This window comes from Lissotriton helveticus, chromosome 5_1 (assembly GCF_964261635.1).
Source record: "Lissotriton helveticus chromosome 5_1, aLisHel1.1, whole genome shotgun sequence".
Taxonomy (NCBI): domain Eukaryota; kingdom Metazoa; phylum Chordata; class Amphibia; order Caudata; family Salamandridae; genus Lissotriton; species Lissotriton helveticus.
Window position 1 is genome coordinate 2,119,612,104 of NC_136065.1, and position 17,787 is coordinate 2,119,629,890.

Genomic DNA, 17,787 nt, shown 5'->3' on the forward strand with positions numbered 1-17,787 from the left:
TAAGTCCCTCCACTGGCTTCCCATCTTGCAGAGAACCCTCTTCAAGATGGGATGCCTAGCCTTTATGGCTCGCGCTTGTACTGCCCCCACTTTCATCAATTCCTTGATCACTCACTACCTTCCCAGCCGCACTCTCCGTTCTTCCAGTCTGGCACTCCTTAATATTCCCCGCTTTCGTAAATCCAGAACTGGCGGCACCAGATTTTCTGTTCTTGCTCCCCGTTTCTGGAACAGTCTTCCTCTCTCCATTCGGGTTATCACTCTCTATTCCCATTTCCGCAAGGCGCTTAAAACACACCTGTTCGCCCAAGCCTTTTCCACTCTGTAATTCCCTGGCTGCCTCTTCCATCTGATTCTATCTATCTTTTTTAGCGCCAGGAAGCCGCTTGGCCGCAGTGCGCTGTATAAATATTTTCAAACTCAAACTCACAGCACTAGGTCAGCCGGAGAACGATTTCAGCTCAAACACAGCATTGCAATGACAAGCAGATGGTCTGCAGTAAGTAATCCCCGATTAGAAGTAGCTGTGGTGGAACTCAAAGGAGGGGGCGGGGGGAGGTAGGTAGGCCAAACATGTTAACAATCCTTACATACTCACCGAGGTCTGAGGGTGAAGCCAGTAGGCAATGCTGGTTTCCATAGTAATCCAGTCAAAGGGGGTCGAACTGTACTTATGCTCAGTCTGTTCACTCTTCAGGGTCAGCATCTTCCACTGCAGGGGGGCACCAAGAAGAGGGTCAGAGGGCTGATCGAGGTGTGGCGATCTCTAAGCCCCCACACTGCCATATGACCGGCTTGAAGTGGAGCAGGAGAGGAGGGACAGAGAAACCTACTGTGCAATCGGCATGCTTCATCTAAAATGGAAACCTCAACCATTCCTTTCCCTCCCTAACCCCTCAGCCTCTCTGTAATAAACCCTACCTTGTCTAATCCTTATCCCACATTCTCCTGTAACCTTCCTTTTCCATCCAAGTGCTGTGTCCCCTCTTACCCTACCCTGTCCTTCCTCTTTCTAAAATGTTTAAAAACACTCATGCATTCTCTCCCTATCCTGCTCTGTTCCCGCCCAACATTCTGTTCACCCATATCTATTGTATCTTTTCAGGCGTTCCAGGCTTTTCTGTCCCCCAGCTTTCTGCTACATCTAATACACACCACATCACAAGACATAATGAAGGCCATGACTCACCTCTTCCTCGCCTTCCAGCCTTATTTTCTATTCTTCTCCCCCCTTCCTTTCTCACTATGGGTGCTCTATTCCTTCTTTGTCTTTTAATATCTCTCATCTTCCTTCTCTCCGTAACCAACCTCGGGCTACCCCTACTTTCACCCCAATGGACACATCTTGAGCATAATTCTTTGCTCTGGTGGAACTCATGACAATAATAGAAACACTCCCAATAATCTGGAGCAACCACAAGCTGTCACCGCCTCCTTTACACACTCCCCACAAGAACTACTACAACAACATTGACTAACAAAACTACTGAGAAACAATGACACAAACTCAGTCTTTGTGCAGCCAGGTCCTAACTCACCATGAATAAGTTCACATTAAAATACCTGTCTTCCCTGAGATCTAAAACCTCAAAGAAGGGACAATCTGCTCCCCGTCCATGAAATAGGCTCTGACCATAAAAAAGGAACTGAACGAGCCCACATATCCATCTGGGATGACCTGAAAATGACTGGATATAAGTGGAGTGGCTCTGCTACTAGTGGCCGTCCTGTCCACTGCCTCTGAGACAGTCCACTACTCCAGAGGCGAGAGGAAGTCACCTGGCTTCTGATGAAGTATCCTAGACCGGAACGTCTACTGTCGATAGGTCAGGTCACCTATCACGTCACTGCTCTTCTTTACTTCAGCTCCTTAACGCTTAACCATCTTGACACTACTCTTCGGAGTCTATTTCAGGCTGGCCCTTCTCAAGTCTCCCGGCCCAACTTGCTACAGTTTCGATAGGCAGATAACGCTAAAACTGGAGAACACAAAGGATCCATTCCCCCCTCGAGGATGGTACCCATAATCCTATGCGCAATCACGCCCCACGCTACTACACTGCACTCGCATAAGTGCCACTTGTTAACTGCAAAGTCTCAAAGAACAGCAATCCACTGCTCACCACACACAACTCCAAAACACTTCCCACTAATAATGCAGGATCACAAAAACAGTGATGTGCTGTTTCTTGAGGGAGGGCTCAAAAGACCAAGAATTAACCTTCCCCAAGATCTTTGGGACCCCCCCCACATACTTAGCTGCCAGTTTGTCCATTGTCATGTGATCGCTTCAGCCACTCCTAAGACCTGTAGCTATAATGTTCCAATGAAATGATCAAATAATTGGGAACAATTGTCGGTTTTACCACGATATCTGAAATATCCATTACTCATACATACCGAAAGACCTCACAATCCCCTCCACCTCATACTACATTTGGAGACCCACGCAGGCGGCGTAAGGGACCACAGACCCTCCGGCCTCCAGTTACCCAAGCATTACCTGCAATTCCATGAACTTGGCTGTGAAGCTGAGGTTCCTGCTCACATCCATGCGGGTGGGGGACTGGAGTTCTGCCTCGCGCTCGGACTGCTCATAGCCTGTTAAAGGAAGAAAAGGGAGAGTTGTGTCTCCACTCCTGGACTGACCAAGACATTACAATTAGTATTTTAGTGTAACTGTTTTTTTAAGTAAAACAATACACCTCCCAGAAAGTATAAGCACGTCCATTTAACGTCCAGGCAGGACTGGACTGACATAGTGTCATCTGTTAACCCTACAGGAGAAGCAGTAGGTCACAGGATGTAAAGGGACAAAATACTTTACTTCTCCCATAGCGGTGTTCCTCTACGTTCCAGACAAGACTCTGGTGGTACCCCTTGGACATCTTGTCACCGACAACTTCAAGCTGACGATATCCCCAGTCGGGTAAGGCCGAGCCACTGAGCTGCAAAAGCAACGACAATACAACATTAACACTTTCAGCAGCAACAGGCAGCCACTCACAGAGGTGATGCGGAGTGAAGGGAGTGGTGTGAGTAAAGCAAAGCAAACACTGTAGCTTGATGGGCTATGTGCTCGCGCATCATAACAATCAAGAGTATCTTAACACCTTCAGGGTTACATGTGTTACAATTTGTGAAGACTGGGATAATTCTTACAACATTTTGAGCACACAAGTGAAAATTATAAATGCAAAAAGTAGCATCAGTGCTGGCAAAACACAGATTCTTAATAGGAGGGGGACTCTATTTCCTGCAGTCACAGATGCAGGGTAGCACACAAAAACGGAATCTCCAATGCGGGTGATATTAGCGGTGTGGCAATGCCTTTACCCCCGCACTCTTTTTACTTGTTTTTTACAAGGTAGGAATGCCTAAAAAAAATTATTTTTCGGCTGTAAAGAAAATAAATAGATAATAATGTAATCCCTAGTTCAGAGCTGACAGGCATATGCCAGGTAGTCATTTCTCCACATGTATGCCAGTCAAGTTGGTTGCAGGATGCCAAAAAAATAAGAAAAAAATATATGTATTTTTTAAATTGTAAAGCCATGCAAACAATATGTCTACACAAGCATGATTCTATTTGTGTTTTTGTAATTCCGTCCCAAAATATCAGTTGGGGTAATGAGGAAACCCAGAAACGTAACCCATAAACATGTAGGTTCGCAGTCACAGCAAAACGTGACGGTGATGTACTGGAGACCTCTCCGTGAGGGATCAGTCTTTGGCCTTCAGATGATGACTTTATGTCAAACTGACTGGATTCCCTGAAGATAAAATGTGGGTCTTCTAACTGGCATTTCTGCTAGTGCCCTAATTCTAGTACAAACTTGCTCAATTAAGGGCTCCAAGGAAGAGAGCCAGGTGCCCAGTCATAGGATATGCTTAGTAAGATCTTAAAATGGCACTAGCATGGGTGTCAGGTCTTCGGTGATTCGGCAAAGCGGTCAATGTGAAGGTTCACTTAGTGGCAGGTGCAACTATGATTTCGACCTTTTGTAACCTCGCCATCCATAATTCTTTGTAAGGTTGCCAGAATACATTCCCTAACCGTGGTTTCAAGGTTTCGCATGGGAAGCCGCTATAGCGAAGGGATGTTCGCAGAAACACATACACAGTGCCAACTACCAAGGTTAGTTACCTTCAGCACTGCAGATGTGTTCACATGCACCAGCTTCACTTCGGACAAGATCGTCTTCCACACATCTTTGTCTGACTCCCGGTTAACTATATCCTAAAAGGTAACGCAAGGTGCACAAAACAAAATAAGCAAAGATTCTCGCTTTAAGAAAAAGAAATCAAAACCAGAAATGCTTAAAATAAGATTATTAAAAGACGGATGCATGCATCTGAATGTGAAGCACTGCTCACATTTTAAGTTGTTGTATCTCAAAGTATTTAGTTAGTTAAAAATTTCTTAATAAAGCGCACTGCGACCAAGCGGCTTCCTGGCGCTGGAATCTAGAACGGGAAACACAGAAGTCTGCCAGGGAGGAAAGTAAGAACATATATAATAATCTCCCACTCCAAGCATGTCATGAAAGAACACATTTAGTGTTAGGGTGGCACATACTTTCATATAGCACATCCCACAAAACACAGCTTACGCAAGTAGAGAATAAACCACTTTACGTTCTTGTCTCATTTTCTACACAATACCTTTCTTTTGCTAGGTTTGTTGTTATGAAGATAAAGAGACACATTGTGGCTTCAATGCAAATAGCAGACAGCGTATTACCAAATGATGTTTAATAAAGTAATAACAAGCAAAACCCTGGCTATTAGATACTGTGGTCACAAAGCAACTCGATCCGCCCAACACTAGAACTGTACTCTTTAAACAGAGGAAGCGAAGGGAGGAAGACTGGCCTATGGGCCCTCCCAAGTACTACGGAAATCTTTACTGGGTGCAACCAGACAATCATGTTAGCTGTGAACATCTTCAAAAACACAGAGGCAGAGTTATCATATGGCAGATTTTCAAATAAAGTACCCTCATAATGTAGAGCAGGCAAACAGACGCCTCTATGTAAACTATGGTGAGCCTCATCCAGCCTGTCCAAGCCTCGCGCGCCCAGAAAGTCTTGGGGAGCAGTGACCTGAGGAAGGCTCAAGACTCTCTAACAAGTCATCCACAACTTTGATGGAAGCTGTATGGAGGCTTCGTGCCCTCCGGAGAGCACTTCATCTGAAGTTCTCGTCTCCTCTGCAAACTTGAGTGCATGTGTTTCCATATCTAAGACCAGAAAAGTGAAGGATAGTTTTTAGCTGCTGTTGTTGTTGTGATGAATTCCCTCTGTCTGCTCTGTCAGCTCTACCACAGGCGCCACTGCCCGGCAACCCCTTCATTGGGAATCTAGAGATGCCCAATCCCGCTGGAAGAATCAGTCTAGAACTTCTTTTTGCAGGCAGCAATGTGTCAAGCTTATGTCCTCACCTAGAGCTGGGGGCGGTGTGTCCTGTAGGCGTGTGAATGTGATAATGACATGTTTTTCTAAATGATCTCTGCACCGCGCTTCAGGCCTTGCTTGTCACCTTCTCTGTCTCTAAAACTGCAACACTTATCAAGGAATTTCACTTATTGTTTGTCATGTACATCTTAAATTCCTCCAACACTAGCCTCACCAAGGCCATTTTTGTCTTGATGCTTGATCAGACATTTGACTAATATGTAATCCTTCCATCGGCATGACTTTCCCAAGTAGAACCTGCCGTAGCAGATTCAGCCCCATCCTCATCTTCTGTGGAATCATGCGATCCTTTGAAATGGAGGCTTTGGCATGAAGAAATCTAGTTTTAATTTTAGCCCCTTCATTTTTTTTCTCCTGGGGAGACCTCTCACCTACAAAAGGCAGTCGCCTTCAACGGCATCAGAAGGGTAGTACCCACTCAAGAGCAGAGATGATGTCCTGGGCCCCAGCTGTCCAAGTCCTCCATCCTGCACTTCTGTTGACATTCACTGAGCGAGCAAAGCTTCCACAAAAACAGCCAGCCAGAGTCCGCTTACTCCTCCGCTTCAATCACTTCTTGCTGCTACTCTGTCTACACAGGAGACCTGCCTCGGCTCCAACACACTGGGAGACTCAAAGGTGTCCCTCCCACGCGGGACTATCTTTCCAAGCTACATGGCCAGCAACCACTGCAGCTGCACGGAGACTGCCCTTGCTCAGACAAGGAGAGATTACTGTGGAGGGCTCCTCAAAACAGGGAGCTATCTCTTAGATCAGTGGATGCCAGGAAGTGATTAGTACGGGCTGATGCTACCAGCCCCAACATCTCAGTGGGACCGGAGAAAATGCAAGTGGGTGGAACTATCAAGAAACGCATCAGTCTCGATGTTCGACCAGCACCACCTCCCCGTTTCATTTGTTAGAATGCAATGCCCTAAATAACTTACAATCCACACATGTTAAATTCTATTTTTCACTATTCTATCACAGGTTAACAGATGCAGTGTTGAAGTGTGCCATACAATATATCTAGCAAAGTGAAGAGCTAGTACAGGTGGCTAGGTGAGGGGCTAGCATCGACACTAGCCAGAAAGGTGAACATTTGGCACTGGCACCGAGCAGACCCGGCAGCAAGAAAGCACCATGGTTTAACGACGAACTCAAGAGCTCCAAGAAGAACTACAGAGCACTCGAGAAAACCTGGCGCAGAGACCCAACACCGGACAACATGACTGCCCTCAAGCTCGCCACCCGAAAACACCACCAACTGATCCACGCCACCAAGAAAACCGCATTCAAGGAACGACTGGACAACAACGCACACAACAGCAAAGAACTCTTCAACATCGTGAAAGAGCTCTCCAACCCCAACGCCGGAAACAACAACATCACCCCTTCGCAAGACCTCTGCAACTCCCTCGCCTCCTACTTCCACAACAAGATCGCGGACATACACAACAGCTTCAGCACTCAACCGACGCACGCCACGACCGAACCACTGCCCCCCACAACCACCCTCCGCGCCTGGACCCCGATCAGCACCGAAGACACCGTCCACACGATGAACTCCATCCACTCCGGATCTCCGACGGACCCCTGCCCTCACCACGTCTTCAACAAGGCCAACGCGGTCATCGCACCCCACCTGCGGGACATCATCAACACCTCCTTCGACACCGCTACCTTCCCGGAGAGCTGGAAGCACGCCGAACTCAGCGCCCTACTTAAGAAGCCATCAGCCGACCCCACCGACCTCAAGAACTACCGCCTCATCTCGCTGCTCCCGTTTCCGGCAAAAGTCATCGAGAAGACCGTCAACAAGCAGCTGGCCGCCTTCCTCGAGACGAACGGATCCCTCGACCTCTCGCAGTCTGGCTTCCGGGCCAACCACAGCACCGAGACCGCCCTGATCGCAGCCACCGACGACATCCGAGCCCTGCTCGACAACGGAGAAACAGCGGCCCTCATCCTCCTGGACCTCTCCGCGGCCTTCGACACTGTACCCTAGTACAGCGCCTCAGCAACGTCGGAATCCAGGAGAAGGCACTAAAGTGGATCATCTCCTTCCTCGCCGGAAGGACACAGAGAGTCCCCCTCCCCCCGTTCAGATCGGAGGCCACCGAAGTCATCTGCGGCGTTCCTCAAGGCTCCTCGCTCAGCCCAACACTCTTCAACGTCTACATGAGCCCCCTCGCAGCCATCGCACGCCAGCACAACCTCAACATCATCTCCTACGCCGACGACACCCAGCTGATCCTCTCCCTCACCAACGACCCCGCCACCGCCAGAGCCAACCTACACGAAGGGATGACAGACGTTGCCAAGTTGATGATGAACAGTCGCCTGAAACTGAACTCGGACAAGACGGAAGTCCTCATCCTGGGATCTTCACCCTCCGCCTGGGACGACTCCTGGTGGCCCCCCGCCCTGGGCAGCGCACCCAAACCCACAGACCACGCACGCAACCTAGGCTTCATCCTGGACTCCTCCCTCTCCATGACCAGACAAGTCAACGCCGTCTCCTCGTCGTGCTTCAACATCCTGCGCATGCTACGTAAGATCTTCCGATGGATCCCCACCGAGACCAGGAAGACGGTCACCCAGGCCCTCGTCACCAGCCGTCTGGACTACGGCAACTCCCTCTACGCCGGAACCACCGCCAAACTCCAGAAGAGACTCCAGCCGATCCAGAACACCTCAGCCCGACTCATCCTGGACATCCCCCGCCGCAGCCACATCTCCGGACACCTGAGAGACCTGCACTGGCTCCCGGTCAACAAGAGAATCACCTTCCGGCTCCTCACCCACGCACACAAAGCCCTACACAACCAAGGCCCAGGATACCTTAACAGCCGCCTCAACTTCTACGCTCCCAAACGCCAGCTCCGATCGACCAGCCACGCCCTCGCCGCCGTCCCCCGCATCCGAAGAGCCACCACAGGAGGAAGATCCTTCTCCTACCTGGCCGCCAAGACTTGGAACTCCCTTCCGACCCACCTTCGCCTGACTCAAGACAACCTCGCCTTCAGGAAGCAGCTCAAGACCTGGCTGTTCGAGCAGTAGCGGACCCCCTCCCCCCAGCGCCTTGAGACCCTCCGGGTGAGTAGTGCGCTATATAAATGCTTTGATTGATTGATTGGTGGGCAGGGTGAGAACCTGGAACTGATGGGCAGTGTAAGGAAGTGGTAATAGTGGGCAGTGTGAGAAGCTGGCACTAGAAAGTCGTATTAGAAGTTGGCACTGCTGGGCAGTATAGGCAGCAGACTAGTGTGGAGAGTTACATGCTGGTACTGGGGGGCAGTGTGAGGAGCGGGCACTGTGGAGTGGTACGAAACACGGGCAGTGGTGCACAGCATAAGAGGTGTGCACAGATGACCAGCGTGAGAAGCCGGTGCTTTTGTGCAGGATATTACACCGCAGCATTCGCCACGGAAAGCGGTTTCAATATGTCTGCCGCCAGAGAGAACGGCGATGGGGCCATCAGGCCCCTGTGACCCCTACAAAGAAACCACAGGGGAAAAAGGAAGTTTTATTGATAATATACATCTCCTGCACTCACCACCTTCCAGAGGTTCTGGGCTGGCATTGAGACATTATAGTCTATGTAGCACGTCACTTCCTGGCTGTAGATGGAGAGAGGTGCAGCAACGTCGTGCCTGAAAGGAAATCACAAGAAAATTCCTCACAGTGCAGTCAAGAAATGCTCTTAGAAAACAATGAGTGTTCTTATTTGATGTGCACCAATCAAAACGACACTCTTCCGAGAAGTACACCAATGAAACAATGCTCCTATTTTAAGTACACCTATTAAACAATACTCCTATATCAAATACGCCAATTGAACAATGCTTCCACATTAAAACCACCAATCAACGCTTGTGTATTGAATTCACGGGTCAAACAATGCTCCAATTTTAAATACACCAATGACTCTACTCATAATAATTGTACCTGTCAAACAACCCTTTTATATTGAATTTCAATCAAACAACGCTCCGCATACATTAATCAAATTCCAGCTATATAATTAATACACTAAATAAGGCTCTTTTATTACAAACACCAATCAATCAACAATTTTATATTACATACACCAAAAAAGGCTCCTACATTAGTTTCGTTAGAGGAGCCAATTGAACTCTTCTAACCTCCTCCTCCATTTTGACACCATCTTCAAGGGAGACTGTATCAAAACTCTTATTTGACCCGACAAACACCACAGAACGTACATCCTTCATCTCAACTAACAACCCTTTTCAACATTACCAGTCCATCATGTGGTCACTGTCACCACTCATGGTAACTGTGTAATTTACAACCTCTTTGAGGCTAAACAAGACCTCATCTATATCTTAGATTCCATCAGCATTTACTGGTCTTATTTCCTGAACACATTCTTCATCAGCTTCCAAAATACTCTGATCTCTTGCTCCTTCGATCAACAACATTAATCATCACTTTCATAATTACAACTTGTCTATTAAAGTCCTCACTGATGACAGCACTCGCCTCTACAGGCGTAGCTTTCGGCACCTAAGTCCCCCCAAGTCCGCTTAAGATGGCCAGGGATAGAATAGTTCTGAAATGGTTTCAATTATATCTTTCCAATCGCACCCGGGTAATAAAAAATAGGCAAAGCATCTCTGATCCTACTCCTTTTACGTGAGGTGCCACTCAGAGTTCGATGCTAGAGCCCAATATTTTCAAGATCCACGTCGAGCCAGGGGGTGGTTCACTGCAAGCTCTTGGTGTATCCTTTCATTGAACACGATTGACACCAAAGTTGATCTTAAATTGGAGACCCTTGGATCGATCTCCGCAATCCATGTCTGCAGCACATTGATAAATGTATGGAACAGTAACACCTAAAGAATGTAATCCTCTAAAGACTGAATTTCATCTCAAAACCCCATCCCGCTGAAAACCGTCAATGTCTTAAAAAACATCAAAATCTTCTACTGTATTGCTCCTGAAATGGTCTCCACCAAAATTTCCTATGTATCCTTCTCTCCTTCACTTCAAAGAAAACATACAATCATTGGGCAAGTTCCTAAGATTCCAACTTCAAAAGCTCAAAAACACGAAGCACATACTGTCAGATTAATATCCAAAATTAGCAGTAGAGTGTAGGTCATTTCATTCACACCTTACCTGGCTTCCCAAAAACCGAGTTCCGTCTTTAAGAGCAACCCTTCGCGTGGCTGCTAGATTCCTGATCAGCAGCGAAAAATATGATCCAATCACTTGTACACTCGACGACCATAAATAATAGCTCCTGACAAACATCGCTCCACAGGAACGTCATCCATCACAACTAAAAACTCCCAGAGAACTAACTCTCAATTCAGAATACTTTATTTTCAAGAAATAAATTCTTACAGAAATATTGCATATTACCCAATTCATTAGTAAACCATCACAAGGTCAACAGCCCAAAAACCCACATATATTAAAAACACATAAAAAAGAAAGAAAGTGCCAAACTAACCAGCAACATGGCACTCGTATTGCTCAAGTAAAACATCATGAAGTACAGTATGCATGACTGATTTGCATATGGCCATGTCTGAACTGGGGTGGCAGAGTGGGCTAAAGAACGGTGATGGATTAAACCCAGATCAGTTGACTGGGGGTGAGTGCTTGTTATGTTATGTTATGGAATCTTGTATAGCGCATGGCTACTCCAGCAACGGGGCGTCCCAGCGCTTGCGGACATGCCAGAAGCTAGTACAACAGAGGATGTGCTAGATGGACGCAAACAGCCAAGTTTTTATAAGTTTTCGGAATTGCAGGTGATTTGAAGTGGCCCGAGCTTTTGGAGGGATAGAATTCCAAAGCTTAGGGGCCAGATACCTGAAGGAGCGGCCACCAGCTCTACTCCTCCGAATCCTGACAGTGCGAGCTAGAAAAAGGTCCGCTGAGCGGAGTGCGCGCGTGGGAGTATAAAAGGAACTAACAGCCTGATTCATGTACATGCCGTTTTGCGTGTCCCTAATAGCGAATCATAGCGACTCGCTATTGAGGACACGCAAAACGGCATTCATGTAGGAATTGCTAATGAAATAGCGATTCCTACATGTTCTTTATTTGCGAGTAGCAATTTGCTACTCGCAAATACTCCCCATTCATTCCTATGGGCCAAGAGGCCCATAGGAATGAATGGGGAGTATCCCTTATTTGCGAGTAGCAATTTGATACTCGCAAATAAGATAGCGATTTTAAGGGTGCCAGGGGTGTCCAAAGGACACCCTGTAGCACCCCTAAAATGCACATTTGAACAGGTGTTGCGCACACACATGTCCAAAGGACATGTGTGTGTGCAACATGCAACTTAGAAAAATGCTTTAAAAAGCATTTTTCTGAGTTTTTGCTATTTACCGACAGGTCTGACCTCTCGGTAAATAGCGGCCCCAAAAGTCCAAAATCGCTATTTTGTTTTGTGTCATGAATAGCATTTGAGGAATCTCTATTAGAGATTCCTTAAATGCCATTCCACGCAAATATGCGAATTCTTACATAGCGATTTTTGCATTTGGTATCATGAATACCAAATGCAAAAATCGCACTCGCAAAGGGCCAGATTCTCAGAATCTGGCCCTTTTGCGAGCGCTAATGGCTACATGAATCAGGCTGAAAGTCCCTGCAGAGTTTGGGGGCCAGCACTATACAAGATTTTATGGGTGAGGCAGAGGGTCTTGAATTGAATGCGTTGCTGTATCGGCAGCCAATGTAGTCGTCGGAGAAAGGGGGACGTGTGACAAGTTTTGGGTAGGGCAAACAGAACACGAGCAGCAGCGTTCTGTGCTCTTTGCATCCTATTTATCGCAGTCATGTTGGAGCCTAACATGAGCAAACAACAATACAACTGCCAGTACTGAGTATAATTAACTGTTTTTTAGAATGACTCCTATGGATAAGACATAAAGATCCGATTTTTTATTTGCGTCACTAGTTTATTTATTTATTTTCACACTAGTGAATCAGAACATTATTTTCAAAGAGCAACCAGTATTCATGTGTATATACAAACAATTTGAAGGAAACATTATAAAGGAAACATACTATACAAAACAATTGTTTTGTATAGTATGTTTCCTTTATAATGTTTCCTTCAAATTGCATATGGCCATGTCTGAACTGGGGTGGCAGAGTGGGCTAAAGAACAGTGACGGATTAAACCCAGATCAGTTGACTGGGGGTGAGTGCTTGTATTGTGAACGCTCCGTCCATCATTTCCTTTGGTTTTTCTTTGTACAGTATGCATAGTCATTTACAACAGTCACATGGAGCTCTCTTAATCAACCTTATTGACTGGGGCAAATTTCCCATCTCCGGCACGACCGTATCTTTTTTTTATATATCGTGAACTCGACCCGTAGGTCGCAGAGTGCTTTAAATGAGCACCAGTTGCATTACAGACGGACATCATTATTTTTAGGCATGGGAGATTAGGTGATTTGCCAAGAATTCCAGGATGTTTGAGCATCCTGCCAGACTCGAACCTGGTTCACAGCTTCAAAGTGGACCACTCTGGCTGTGCATCCTCTGAATGTGGTCAGCGTCTACTTATCAATTGAAGACACCACACTACCGACCTTAAGGGAGCGTCAACCTAAATATTGAACTACTAAGACGAAGGAAGTCTAGCATGGGATATTATGATTTTAAGCAGGTATTGACCAGTGGCAATGGCTATATCCTGATATCTGAGACGACATATCAAGTTTAGGCCCATTTCTCTCGACCGTATCCCACACAAAACAACGGGCCGGAGGATCTTCTTCCGTTCCTCCAGGAAGAATACACAGTCTAACAATAGGTGGCTCACGGAGTATTTCCTACCCCACTTACAGGCGGACTGACCATGGTTCTCAGCTATTCCAGTTTAAGCCCTGACATTTGACAACCAGGGTCAATGCCCACCCTCAGCTGCAGAATTTATTTTAGTAGAAATGTATGTGGAATTTTATATAAGTACGGGAAGAGGTCTATACTCTCCTCGTGAACTAGGAAATGGGCAACTGAACTCTAAGTCTTAAGATATTGAAGGTCCTCCCTCCACCTGTATTCTTTGGTACATTACCTACGGGTACTCATAATTTTACTGATCTGAACTACCTCGCCTACTTTAAGGAGCACGTCAGGGACTCTAAGGTGCTTTAACATTACTGTCACAGGGTTCCTCTTGCTAGTGAAAATTGACAATTTCTCAGGTAAAATTAGCACTGACATTTTATCACCAAGGACCCCATTTTTAATTGAAAAATAAAAAAGACTGAAAAATATAAACAGATCTAACTCAAAAATTATCTATATCTGGAGGGTCATGCAAAATGTGATGAAAAATCAAAAGCTCTCTTTCCATACCTCTATTCAAGAAGACACTGCGTCAATCCTCTCTGGAAACTCACCCAGAACCTGCAACTTGGGCTACTCCTGCTCCTCAAATCAGGAATGCTTTCTTTGTGGTTTTTAAATCACTTCAAAAGAAGCTGCTTCTTAAGAAACAAAATACATTGCTACAGTAACTGTCTCTCTCTCTTCAGTGGTGTTTTTTCTTATATAAAAACAATCAGGTCTCTCCTCTGTTCTGATACCACCTCCATATTTGGAAACATCCTTAAATCTACTATGTGGCTTAGTTCACAGCTTTTATTCTGATCAGTTATTTGCTACTTAGTCAATTAGGTCAGCCATGTTCTGCCACTTGTCCATTTTTTAGGTTACCTCTCCTTCCTGTTTCTTGTACAAACCCTTAACTATTGATTGCGCCAACCATTCTCTACTTATAAACACTATTGGCTTTCTACCTAATGTACCTGATATGCTCATCTTTACCTAAATAAACACCCAACTACTTTATCTTCTCTGCTGAATATTTGACACTTCTGGTCTATGTCATGCACAACACCCACATGCCGTGGCATAACAACTTTCTTACTCTGCCTGGCTATCCTCGGCTTTTTCTATACGCCTGCCTTACTCTAATATTACTGATCCTCGGTATCACAGGCAGGGCCGGCTTTGGGGCAGTACGGCCGCATTGGGTGCTGACCTGTGGAAGGGGGGCTGAACTCAGGAGTGGGGGGTTCTGTGTTTAGCAATAACTTATGATTGGAGGGATGAGGGGCACTTCAGCCAGGTGATAGTGAGAGAATCCGAGGAGGCGATCATAGGGAGTGGGGGGCACAAAAAGTGATTGTCACACCGGGCGCCACCAGCGCTAAAGACAACCCTGATCACAGGTACTTGCTGAGCTAACTTTTATAAAAACACAATGTCCACTCTGAACCCATTTCATTCAATGTTCATTTATTATCTGTTACTTAATATAACTTGGTTCACCCAACCCTGTATACTGAGCAGCTGGGTTGTACGGCTTTACAACGCGTGCCGTTACAACACGGTTTTATCAACGCAAGTCGTTACCACGACTTGCGTTGGAGGGGTGCAGACTTAGGAATTTTTTAATTTACTATTCAAACACCAGCCTACATACAGTAGGGAAGGTGTTAGATAGTAAATTAAAAAAATCCTAGTCCTGCAGCGCCCTCCAGCGCAAGTCGTGGTAACGACTTGCGTTGAAAAAACCACGTTGAACGGCACGCGGTGTAACAGCCGCGTCGTAAAGGCTGTTCCCCGAGCAGCTGTCTTTTACCATTGTTAGCCATCGAGTAAAAATATGAGAAACATGCCTGAATGTTTTCCGCCGTCGAAATAGGACTAACTTTTGTAACAGTGTTCAATGGATACTACTCCAACAACATGGGCCGGGTTTTCGCTATTTAAGAAAATACATGAAATCAAACAAAACTCTTACACAAAGAAAAGCTCTTATCTTAAGTGCAAAAATCATGCATGAAGGAAACCAAACAACATTCAAATAAAATGCACTGATAAATGAAAACTCAAATCAAATACACCAAAAGCTCAATTCAAGTGAATAAAACGAACACGTGTATCAACTGTAGGAAAAAAACCTATTTCTTATATAGCACACTCACCAAATATGTGACCTTGCATCCACGGCAGCACGCTGTAGTTTTATAATAAGAGTATCAATACATGCTCTGCCAGCGTAAACAAACCTCTTGAACCAGTGCATTAAGTAATGCTCCACTACCTGTAAATAAACAATGCTCTTCTGTGCAGGCCGACAACGCACAAGCACCAAGAGAACCAATGAACGCGCACAGGTGTCGCCGCCAAGTGAGGACCTCAAGCACATCCTGCTCCTAAAGTTGGCATCTTAAGTTAAGGTACAGCATGGATGGGTGAACAACCTTTACAACGCAACTTTTACCACGTAGTGCCTTTACGACACAACTTTTACAACGCAAACCATTACAGCGCATTGCGCTGGGGGGCGCTCTAGGATAGGGAATAGGTTTAATGTACTATCCAACACCTTCCCTACTATCCACGGGGACTGGAGTTGGAATAGTAAATTAAACTATTCACTATCCAGCGCCCAAAAGCATTATGCGTTGTAAAGGTATTTATTGTAAATACCGCGTTGTAAAGGCATGCGATGTAAAAGCATGCGTTGTAATGTCATACATTCGCATGGATGGGATGAAATTCCTCACACGTGCTGCACATGTGAAATGTAATGGCCTCTCTGCGGCTCTCCCACAACCCCCTCGCCCTGCACAATGAATAGGCACCTACGTGTTGAGGTAGCGAGCTGTGATCCCGTGCACCAGCTGCACAATATCCCCATGTCGCACTGGGCGGGGAGGGTCGTTTACCACCATCTTCTGTCTGGAAAAGGAAGGAAGGAAATGTAAGAAAATAATTCTAAAAAAACAAAGCACTTTAGTCTATCTCTCACACAGCAGCAAATGTGGGCCAAACTGGTTCATCTACCCACCATCCCTACCAAGGTGGAAGAATAGTAACTACAAGAAAATCATTCCTTCTGCATACAGTGTTCAACAGAACCTCAGCACCTTCCCATCCACTGCTTTCTGCTCAGGGTGCCATGGTGGAATCCCACCCCACGCCCTTCTGTTCAGGGTACTCTGGTTAATTCCACTCCACCCCCTTCTGTTCAGGGTACTCTGGTAGAATCCCACTCCACCGCCTTCTGTTCAGGGTACTCTGTTGGAATCCCACTCCACTCCACCCCTTCTGTTCAGGGTACTCTGGTAGAATCCCACTCCACCGCCTTCTGTTCAGGGTACTCTGTTGGAATCCCACTCCACTCCACCCCTTCTGTTCAGGGTACTCTGGTGGAATCCCACTCCACTGCCTTCTGTTCAGGGTACTCTGGTGGAATCCCACTCCACCCCCTTCTGTTCAGGGTACTCTGGTGGAATCCCACTCCACCCCCTTCTGTTCAGGGTACTCTGGTAGAATCCCACTCCACTGCCTTCTGTTCAGGGTACTCTGGTAGAATCCCACTCCACCCCCTTCTGTTCAGGGTACTCTGGTAGAATCCCACTCCACTGCCTTCTGTTCAGGGTACTCTGGTGGAATCCCACTCCACCCCCTTCTGTTCAGGGTACTCTGATGGAATCCCACTCCACCCCCTTCTGTTCAGGGTACTCTGGTAGAATCCCACTCCACTGCCTTCTGTTCAGGGTACTCTGGTGGAATCCCACTCCACCCCTTCTGTTCAGGGTACTCTGGTAGAATCCCACTCCACCGCCTTCTGTTCAGGGTACTCTGTTGGAATCCCACTCCACTCCACCCCTTCTGTTCAGGGTACTCTGGTGGAATCCCACTCCACTGCCTTCTGTTCAGGGTACTCTGGTGGAATCCCACTCCACCCCCTTCTGTTCAGGGTACTCTGGTGGAATCCCACTCCACCCCCTTCTGTTCAGGGTACTCTGGTGGAATCCCACTCCACCCCCTTCTGTTCAGGGTACTCTGGTAGAATCCCACTCCACCCCCTTCTGTTCAGGGTACTCTGGTGGAATCCCACTCCACCCCCTTCTTTTCAGGGTACTCTGGTGGAATCCCACTCCACTCCCTTCTGTTCAGGGTACTCTGGTAGAATCCCACTCAACTCCCTTCTGTTCAGGGTACTCTGGTGGAATCCCACTCCACCCCCTTCAGTTCAGGGTACTCTGGTGGAATCCCACTCCGCCCCCTTCTTTTCAGGGTACTCTGGTGGAATCCCACTCCACTCCCTTCTGTTCAGGGTACTCTGGTAGAATCCCACTCAACTCCCTTCTGTTCAGGGTACTCTGGTGGAATCCCACTCCACTCCCTTCAGTTCAGGGTACTCTGGTGGAATCCCACTCCACTCCCTTCTGTTCAGGGTACTCTGGTGGAATCCCACTCCACCCCCTTCTGTTCAGGGTACTCTGGTGGAATCCCACTC

The 17,787-nt window shown here is 46.7% G+C and overlaps 1 protein-coding gene across 7 annotated transcripts in view; it reads right to left on the minus strand.

Moving 5' to 3' along the window:
* Positions 1–17,787, minus strand: part of POMT1 (protein O-mannosyltransferase 1) — a 68,556-nt gene that overhangs the window by 20,340 nt on the left and 30,429 nt on the right. For all 7 annotated transcript variants that reach the window (XR_013595137.1, XM_078646183.1, XM_078646186.1 and 4 more), the window contains exons 12-17: positions 16,128–16,220; positions 9,016–9,112; positions 4,148–4,240; positions 2,828–2,948; positions 2,504–2,601; positions 599–712 (exon numbers count right to left, since the gene is read on the minus strand). Coding sequence is in view for 6 of the 7 variants with exons in the window: in XM_078646183.1 (XP_078502309.1) it covers positions 599–712; positions 2,504–2,601; positions 2,828–2,948; positions 4,148–4,240; positions 9,016–9,112; positions 16,128–16,220 (616 nt within the window). In the remaining variant the exon portion in view is untranslated. The remainder of the gene's footprint in view (positions 1–598; positions 713–2,503; positions 2,602–2,827; positions 2,949–4,147; positions 4,241–9,015; positions 9,113–16,127; positions 16,221–17,787) is intronic.